The 9,947-nt window shown below is 42.6% G+C and overlaps 1 protein-coding gene across 1 annotated transcript; it reads left to right on the top strand.

Annotated features, from left to right (window-relative positions):
* The first annotated feature begins 196 nt into the window (after nucleotides 1-196).
* Nucleotides 197-9,539, top strand: LOC133408516 (immunoglobulin-like and fibronectin type III domain-containing protein 1). The gene is made up of 20 exons (XM_061687514.1): nucleotides 197-207; nucleotides 1,863-2,050; nucleotides 2,134-2,273; nucleotides 2,397-2,496; nucleotides 2,622-2,645; nucleotides 2,683-2,728; nucleotides 2,805-3,000; nucleotides 3,068-3,181; nucleotides 3,257-3,419; nucleotides 3,498-3,770; nucleotides 4,863-4,987; nucleotides 5,114-5,255; nucleotides 5,365-5,658; nucleotides 6,092-6,268; nucleotides 6,325-6,453; nucleotides 6,561-6,869; nucleotides 7,456-7,541; nucleotides 7,617-7,809; nucleotides 7,889-8,185; nucleotides 9,193-9,539. The coding sequence occupies exons 1-20, from the start codon at nucleotides 197-199 to the stop codon at nucleotides 9,537-9,539; spliced, it is 3,354 nt and encodes a 1,117-aa protein (XP_061543498.1).
* Nucleotides 9,540-9,947: the final 408 nt, after the last annotated feature.

A 9,947-nucleotide genomic window follows, 5' to 3' on the forward strand; every position in this document is an offset into this window, starting at 1 on the left:
TGACTCAAATTGGTCTCGTAGCTCTATTTAACTTCAACACTTCTTAATCGTTTGGTTTGGTGCCTACTGAGAGCGGTCCCATTGTGTTCAATGGTATCTAAAAATACTATCAAATGCACTGGCTCTGAAATGTTATGAAAGTGTATAATATGTATAAGTATAATTGAATCATGAAAACAAACGCACCAGGGGCGTCATGTACAAAAGGTGCGTACGCACAAAAACGTGGCGTCCGTTCTTTTTCACGGCAAAGTTCAGATGTATCAAGAGTGACCTGTGGGGTGCCTCAACGCCAACTGCATGGCTGGCGTACGCACGTTTCTGCAGCTTTGGCGTCACTTAGAGGTGATGCTGGGAAACTGTTCTCAGAAATCTGCACACCAGAGACACATGAATAATTAGCGCTGATGAACAATTCAAGCCCGGCAACATTTGATTTCAACAATGCAATTGAGGCAAGGATTGAGAATACATTTGTTAACCGGTGTATTTAATGAACCACTGATATTTGTGAGGACACCTATTAATTGATCGAGGCGATCATTTATGCCGCCTATTGCCCTTCGTGACTGTATCACATGCACTGAGTCCTTTGAATCTACTTCATTTGAACATGTACATTGTTTGCACATTATTAAAATGTGTTTAAATTGAAATAATTTACCCCTCTTCTCCTAAAAAAAATCGTGATTTTTTTTTTTTTTGTCAGTGTGCGTGTCCTCTCCTGTGTATTAAAATAATAAATTGAGTAATCAAAAAGGAAGTCAAAGTTTTTGATATCCTCTTTGATATGCTGATGTGCTTCTATTTGAATTCCAAAGATTGATTCCAAAGACCAAACATACGTAGAACCTTTACGCATGAACCTTTATCTCACAGGGCTGAGTGTAGGTTACTGTATGAACACATTTGTTATGAGTTCTAAAAAATACATGGTATTAACCTTGTGGGGTGATCATAGTCAGCCACATGTCCTCCCATCACCCCTGAGAGAGCAGCCTCGCCCACGATCGTGAGGCCCTCCGCGCCGGTTCTTCCACCTTTTTTTGGCCACACTTTGGCGGTGGGCAGCTGTCCTCTGCTTCACATCCACCTTAATGTCTGACCACTTCTTTATGAGTTCAGCGTGTGCGCGCTATTCTGTCTCCACAGCATTGACAGCTGCACACGCGCTGTCCCATTCGCTCCTCTTTCGCGTGTTGTTAACGCCGTCGGACAGCGTGCCAAAGAGGATTTTCTTGCGTGCCTCCGCAATCTCACATTCAGAAAAAATATTTTTCTTCATTACCTTGCTCATTTTCCTTTTTTTCTGAGCATGCAGAGATTGGCATCTCAGGTGCAGGGTTCATTGAAATATGATTTGCGTATTCAAATGTGGACATCGAGGAGTCGGCTACTCCAACGTGTGCGCTCATTTCCACGTTGATTGGAATGTACGAAGGAAATATGCTTGGATTCATGAGTACGATTCATACATCTGAATATTTTTGTGCGTACGACGTTTTCTGGATTTGAGCGTACGCCATGTTTTAGGAGGAAATCCAAGCAAGTCTTTGCAAATGAGGCCCCAGGTTACTTACACAGCTCCTGCGTTCATTCATTCATTTTACTGAATCATACATTGCACATTTGTTGCAATTTGGACCAAGGGCCCTGTCATACTGTGGAAGTAATTTTGTTCATAAGATCAGAAGGGAGAAGGCGCCATCTTGTGTAATTCCGATATAACTGGAATCACTGGCTGTAAATGGCTGGATGTTTAGAATTTACCATTGGACGGTGTATTTGGTTAAATTGAGCCAATGGTTTAATGCTTTATAGACTAATTTATTTGTTTGACTCTAACAATTAATACCTTGCAGGGTTTTCGTAAACCAACCATCATCTACCTACATTCAACTACTTAATAATCTTCTTTGCTTGTTAGTGGCCATCACAAGGAGGTCCAGGGTTCACGGTGTCATGATTACTCAGGTCGTCCAGCAAGTTCCGGCAGGAAAATCGACACCCGACTTCACCCGAAAGCCGACAGCCATGACTGTCCATGAAGGTAAAGAACAAAATGAAACACTCTCACACTTTCTAAAAGTACACCAAATTCTGCTGTTTTTTTTAAATAAATGTATTCCTAAGGGAGAAGAGCTTATTTCAAAGCAATCATCAGTGGTGAGCCGACACCGAGTGTCACGTGGGGGCGAAACAAGGGGGACGTCAATGACGCAGAGAAGTACAAGATTAGATATGATGAAAAAACCAAAGAACACATCCTGGAGGTGACAAATAAAAGCAGACGCCGCAACCCACACAAAAGATATCTTTGTATTTAAAAGGCACATAATTACAATCATGTACATTAGTACCTAATAACCTACACTATTGACGCACTCTGTATGCAGATACCAAAAGCAACAGCAGACCTTGCCGACACGTACAAATGCTTTGCCGCAAATGAATATGGAACGGCTGTTTGCTCCACCACCCTCAATATTATTAAAGGTGAGACACAGATATGATCTGCAGTATTGACAATTCAGCAATTGTCAAAAGAGCTTAGTGTATTCAAGTTAGGAGACAAAGGTCTATAAGGATTTAAGATTTACATGACCATAAATATGCGCAAGGTGGCTTTGGGTTGGTACTTGCTAGTTTTTACACAGTTTTTTTGGGGGTGTTTTTTTCCAGCAAAGGAGCAAGCGCCACAGGATTTCAGAGCGATGCTCAAGAAAACGTAAGTTTGAAACAAAGATTCATCGCAAACAATTGGCCATAACCTACAGTACATTAAGCCATTTCTTTTCGTTCAGCGTTGTCGTCACCAGGAAAAAACAACTGCCGCCAAAGAAAGAGGGAGAGCTTGATCCTAAACTCTGGGAACTGCTCCTCAGTGCACCAAAGAAAGACTATCAAACAATATGCTTGGACTTTGGGGTTACAGACTTTCGCTGGCTGCTGAAAAGACTGAATCAGATGAAAAAGGAAAGGGCAGATGAACAGGCAAAGGTATTGTATTCTTACAATACCTGTCAATGTCTACTGTCACCCAAGTGAAAACACGTTCTCTCTCAAGGTTGTTGAAAATCTCAGAAATGTGAAACAAATTGAAGTGAAACCGAATGGAAAGGCAGAATTCAGCCTCGACATGGCCTTACTGGATCCGAACAGCCCTATTTATCTGTACAAGGTGACTTATGATTGTAGCCAATTTCACATTAAACAGTATTGACTGCTTTTTAATATGACCTCTTTGGTCGATAAGGACGGTACCATAGTTCCATATGGTAACAACGGGAACTCAAAGCATAGCCTGCAGAAAAGTGGAAACAAGTATTGTTTCACCATCAAAGATCCCCAGCCAGAAGATGCCGGTTTGTATCAGGTTGATGTTGGAGAGACAAACGTTCTTACTACTGACTTCCAAGGTATGCAATTCCCATTGTACAGATTTACCGATAAAGAAAAGCTATCAGTGCAACATTTGCGTGCTTCCTTTCCTATAGTTCCTGCAGTGGAGTTTGTAGACAAGATGAATAACGTGAAGGCCTCGGAAAACAAAGACGTCACTTTTCATTGTGTCCTGTCGACACCCCTCAACAAAATAACGTGGTCGACGCCAGACTCGTCGCTGGAACATGGCGACAAATACGAGATGAGCGTCTCACAAGACAGACTGATCCATACACTAACAATTAAACACTGTGACGAGGCTGACAATGGAACATATTATGCTATTGCTGGCACTGCATCATGCAGTGCATCTCTCGTGGTGGAAGGTGAGCTATTAACTTTACAGAAATTAGGGATTCCGCAGTCATGCATTAACACACACATTTACAATACATTATTTAAACTCATGTGTCATAATTAAATGTATAATGACGAGTCCATGCAGCTGTGTAGTCGGTAGGTACACTGCTCATCGACAAACAACACTAAATGCAACCTGTGGGCCACAAGTTTGCTTGTCATAAAATAATTCACACTTGTTAGACTTCCATTTGAAGTTGTTTAAAAGCTTCACTTTTGCTAAACTGTCTCTCTTTGAACTTTTAGTTTTTGGAGCTACTTCCCACAGCGTCCCTTGGGTTTACGTACTGTGAGTGTATGGAGGCCTGGGAAGCGGTATAATAAAGTAACACTAGAGTCTACAGCAAGATACCCGTTGGACAGTGATTATCTACAAATTTATAAAAAAAAAATTACATTTCACCGAACGAAGTCAGCTCTGTTAACACGAAAAGGCCCATCTTTTTTAGCCAATAAACATCATCTGAAAACTATGTGATTAGTCCCGATTACATGATCAGATTGGGATAACGCTAATAGAAATATTGTTGATGTCTAATGAAAACTATACATCTCCATTTTGTTATGACACATCTGTTTCAATTTGTATTTAGCCGATCCGAATGCCTATAAGGGTCTTCAGGATCGGGATGGCCTCGGTAAATTGGATTTGGAGCAGAAACTACAAACGGAGACAGCAGACACAGAGGAAAATGATGGACAAAATAAGTCTCGCAGGATGATAGTCACGGGAGAAGGTGATGATTCTAGCAGAAAGACTGATATAACCAAGGGTGGTGGCTGTGATGACGACTGTGGCTGGAAAACTGATGGGGGCCGTGGCGAGGGAAAAGGTGAGAACAATAACAATCTCCTAGGAAGCGGAGAATTTGAAAGCCAGAAGGTTGGTGTAGGCAGAAGGCCATTACGAACAGGACTAGTCGTCTCCAGCACAGCAAAAGGTATCGAAATATTTTCTTTGACAATCCATTACTAAAGTCTGGTGGTTTGTAGAAGATTGTGATTACCATTTTCTTTCCATGATTCTAATGTAATTTCTCTTGGTTGTTACTTTTCAGATCAAGGTGTTCAGTTTGTCAATGGGCTGTCAGATACCACCACTATTACTGGTGGATGGGCAGAGCTATATTGTAAATTAAGCGCTGAGAACTCCGAGGGAAGGTGGTACAAAAATGGAAAACTGGTGAGTAATATCTAATACCCAGGAAAATCGCATTAAATTATTAAATACATTTTCTGAAAGGGACTTCATTAACAATGCTAACCGCTGCTTGTAAGGATTGACAATAATGAGTTTTCATCTGACCAGCTCACCAATGAGAATGGGGTCAGGATTATTAAAGATGGAGCCTCTCACAAATTGATAATTGACTGCTGTAAAAAAGATGACGTAGGTGTGTATCGGTTTGAGTCAGATGGACGTAAATCGGAAGCTGCACTGAATATTCAAGGTTAGAATTGAAAGTACCCTCAACTGAATCCTTTTGGAGGGGTGGGGGTGAAAGGTCTTGGTTATGGATTTTTTTTTTTTTTTTTAAATCTTTCCCCCTCAATCCAAAGATCCACCAATGATTGACACCAGTGCACTTGGGAAATTCATAAAGCCAGTGATTGTAAAAGCAGGCGAAACTGCTGAATGGAAGCTTCAATTCTCGGGTGGACAACCAATGAACGTTCAGTGGAAAAAGGACAACGATGAGCTTTTGCCTGCCCTAAATGTGAAGATTGAAAAATCAGCCACTGAGAGCAAACTACGCCTTGCAAAATGCCAAAGGAAAGACAGTGGCGAGGTTCAAATAAAAATAAAGAATGAATTTGGTACAAGAGGAGCAATTTCTCAACTTATAGTTCTGGGTGAGTCCAAGGGACCTACTGTATGGTGCTGTCATGTGGTAGCAAAATAATGATTCCATCCACAGACAAGCCAACACCACCACAAGGACCCGTGGACATTATGGAGAGTTCTGTGACATCTGTTGAGTTCAAATGGAAACCGCCAAAGGATGACGGTGCATGTCCAGTCACAAACTACATCATAGAACGCCAGCAAGTGGGACGTAACAAATGGTTCAATCTCGGGGAGATCAGCGGCAGCAGTACATTTTATAAAGATTCTGATGTGGACCCTGGAAGGAGATACTGCTATCGGATCAGAGCCAGAAACTCAGAGGGTGTTAGTGACTACTTGCAAACAGTAGACATACCAGCCGGAGAGCTACGTAAGTCTTTAATATGTGCCTTGCCTACTGTTCTGGCCAGTTAAAACTCAAGAAAGCTTTTGTTACAGGTTATCCGGGAGCCCCTTTGGCACCAAACGTGGTCTGTGTTTGTAAAGAGTGCATTGGTCTGGCGTGGTGTGCTCCATGCAACACTGGAGGGACCAAAATAGTGGGCTATAGCTTGGAAAAAAGGAAAAAAGGCACTAATTACTGGAGCCTTGTAAACCAAGGAGGACCAATAAAGGGTATGGCAATCATTTAACGGGCTGCAACAGGCCAATAATAAACACATTTTCCCTAGACTCCAAGTATGAGGTGAAAGATGTCTTTGAGGGGGCAGAATATGAATTCAGGGTGTCAGCAATCAACCTATCCGGTCCCGGGGATCCAAGCATTCCATGCGACACCGTAATTGCAAGAGATCCCATGAGTATGCATGCGGCATCTTACTCTCATGTCCGATCTCATGATAGAATCCTACTATTGAACTTTTCATGTTGTTTAAAGTCTCCTTACCTTACATTACTGTCATTGAAGAACCCCCCGGCAAAGTCACGGACCTCAGAGTGACATTCAGCACCTACACAACCTTGTCGCTGGCTTGGACTAAACCCAAGGAAGTGAAAGGGTCGCAGGATGAAGCCCATGGATATTATGTGGAGATCAGACCCATAGCGAGTCCGGAATGGAACCGATGCAATGACAACCCGATTACGCTCAGCACCTATACCGTGCGTGGTCTAAAGGCCATGGCTGCTTTCTGGGTGAGAGTAGTTGCTACCAATTATGGAGGTGATGGAGAACCTCGAGGCTTTGACAATCACATCACTGCCATACCCCCTCCTGGTAAGAAGACAGTGAATTGATGACATTGGCCTTCTATGAATGTCAGATGACAGTCAAGAGAGAGTCATATGTACTGTCAGAAATTATTCATTCAGGTTTTCCTGACTTTTACACTATATTTTAGGGTTCTGAAATATTTATCAGCGGCTGAGGCATGTTTGTGAATCTATAACAATATTGATTCAGGAGGCTAACAAATTGCAGCACCTTGGGTACCATTTTGACAGCATGACACTCACGTAGTAAAGACGAGATTCATTTTGTTCCAGCTGTGTGTTATGTTCACAAACCGATAAGACTGCCCATGTGGTTTTGTATTTAAATTGCTAGACTCAAAGCAAGTGGTTGGGCTGCTTTGTGGCTGACTCAGTTCCAGCACAGCGGGATAGAAATGAGGTCCAAAGAATTATGCAGGTTGGGAAAACAAAAAGTGGCATACCTGCTGCATTTAAGATTACCCAAAAAAATGACATTAACCCAACTAAAAAAACACATCTTTCAAAAAAACTATTATATTTTAGAAGGTGAAGAACAAGGATATCATTTCAACCGATATGACACAGTGGTTTTATTTTTACCCCTAAAGTACACCCAAAGTTCAAAGATCGCAACATGAACAGCTTCGTGGTCGTGAGATCGGGAAACACCATTCGCCTCAACATCCCCTTTGAGGTACTGTAAAATAACGCATAGTCATGGTGGATTTTTAAGCTTACGTTGATTTTAATAAGTAGGTTTGTCGAACAGGCGTCACCCTTTCCGGAGGTCTCCTGGTTGAAAGACGGTACTTTAGTGCCCAAGCATGTAATAGTCACCAACTCTGATAAAGCTTCTCAACTGTTGATCCCTAAATCTGAGCGCTCCGACTCTGGAGTCTACACCATCATGGTCAAGAATCTCGTTGGCCAAGAGAGCTTCATTGTTGAAATTAGAGTAACAGGTAAATGTCAGCATTACTGACAAACAAATAAACAGTAATCACAAATCTGTTTTTCTTTACTACATAATCAAAATTGTAGATGATCCCAGGCCTCCAGGTCCTGTGGAGCTGGATCAGAACATTCCAGGAACAGTCACTTTGTCCTGGGCACCCTCTCCAGACGAGACGAAGGACGACAGGCTGCACTATGTCATATCAAAGCGGGATTCCTTCAAGCACACTTGGAGAACGGCGGCAGAAAATCTCTTTAACAACAAGTTCACCGTTGTGGACCTTGTACCCGGGCGGCAATATCACTTCAGGGTTTTTGCTAAAAACGACATAGGCCTTTCAGTGCCGTCTGTGTCGCCGGCATTTGAAACCAAGAAGGAAAGAGGTAAGCGCCGCTGATAATACGCAATACTAATTCAGTTCAAATACTGCAAAATATAATCAACATAGCTTACCTTTTAATAGCTGACGCATATAAAATAACCATTCCTCATCGCAGGTCATTGGTCTGGATTGTTTTCTTTTTGGGGGCTCTTACCCCAGCAAATAAGGTTTTAAATTAAGCCATATCTATAAAAAAAAATAAGGCTTCTAGGTTTTATTTGAGGTTTTATTTGATCTCCAAACACAGTGGAACTCCTACGGTCATACACAATCTCTTCTGGGAAGCCGGTGGGCCGCCAATTTGATTGGTTTTTGAAAAAACTTTTTGACCTTTAAGTGTACACGCAATTCTCAGTTTACAGCGTGAAATTAACTAGTCTGCGCAAAAGATATAAGAATATGTCACCACACAGCACATGAAGGCAAGATAAGGTGTAACGGTATGACAAAAATCATGGATTGGTACTTATCTCGGTTTTAAAGTCACATTTCAGTACTAGAAGGTCAGTGTTGCACTGATATTTCCTTTTACGTCACAGATGTATTGTACATGTGGCTAGAGCGTGAGGCAATTACACTTCCGCTCCCTTACCTAATATTCTCTTTACTGCTCGGAAAATGAGTCGTTAAACCCCTATTACACCACAGTGGCGTACAAAGCTCTGGTGCTGCCCGGAGCACAGAGATGTATTTTATGCCCTCCGAAAACTAATCGTTGCAGGGGAGGCGGGGATGATTGATGCCCATCCAGACCCATTAGGATGCCCCACCCAAAGTAGATGCCCAGGGGCCACTGCATGAACGTTTTTCAACACGAGGTGTGTACCGTTGTGGTAAACGGCCACCTTGCGCGTCACACCGCGACAACGTCGTTCCCACTTTGCCGCACGTACACGACAAATGGGTTCGTCGACGGCGTTGCTAAGCGCAGTGTGAAAAGGCCTTTATAGATTTCACGGGACTTTCAAACTCAATGTGTGAACATTTTTGATTACTTTTGCGTTACAGAAAGGTTCTTGCTGAAAGTACCACCAACAAAATCTGTGGACTTTTCGTCAGCGCCGTCATTCATCACCCCATTGAGGCGCCACGTGCCTCCAGAAGGCTACGAGTGTCAGATGAGCTGCGCGGTCAAGGGCGCCCCAGCGCCCCGCGTGGCCTGGTACCACGACAATGTGGACCTGAGCGTCAACAGCAACTACTACATCACCAATGTGTGTGGCGTCTGCTCACTGCTTATCCTGAGGGTGTGTGCCAAAGACGGCGGCGAATACAAAGTTGTGGTCGAGAACCATCTGGGATCGGCCGAGTGCTCCATGATGCTAAATGTCAGAGGTAAATACCGGGTTCCATAGCAATATCGCACTGTGCTTACTGCAGCTCCACTGTCATAGTGCTGAATTTTTTGTGGAATGTATCTACTTTGTCTGTGGCAAAAATCTCCGCTATATCGCGAAATTCATCGCCATCGTTTTGAGTTATTTTTTTCTTCCAGCTTTTTACGTTAATATAAATACACTGGTACATTGGCTTACAAACATTTACAGTTGCAAAGCATTGCTTGGTCGATTTCTTTGCTTTGTGTTGCGAGCCAAAGCTGGAGTTAAAAGAGAGCTACAGATTCACTGCCATTCCAGTGGAGTGAGAAACATAAATATGGAGCAATTCAGGCACTGTTATGCCCTTGCATTTGGTGTGGAACGTAATTAAAACTCGTCGACAGCCTTGTTTTCGTTCTAATATACTATATGAACCATGTATTT

The sequence above is a fragment of the Phycodurus eques genome, chromosome 10, assembly GCF_024500275.1.
Source record: "Phycodurus eques isolate BA_2022a chromosome 10, UOR_Pequ_1.1, whole genome shotgun sequence".
In the NCBI taxonomy this organism is placed as follows: Eukaryota; Metazoa; Chordata; class Actinopteri; order Syngnathiformes; family Syngnathidae; genus Phycodurus; species Phycodurus eques.

Coding starts and splice junctions, on each gene's coding strand:
- LOC133408516 (XM_061687514.1), top strand. Junction 4,988..5,113: donor GGTACAAAAATGGAAAACTG/GTGAGTAATATC, acceptor TCATCTGACCAG/CTCACCAATGAGAATGGGGT. Junction 6,269..6,324: donor CCAAGGAGGACCAATAAAGG/GTATGGCAATCA, acceptor CATTTTCCCTAG/ACTCCAAGTATGAGGTGAAA.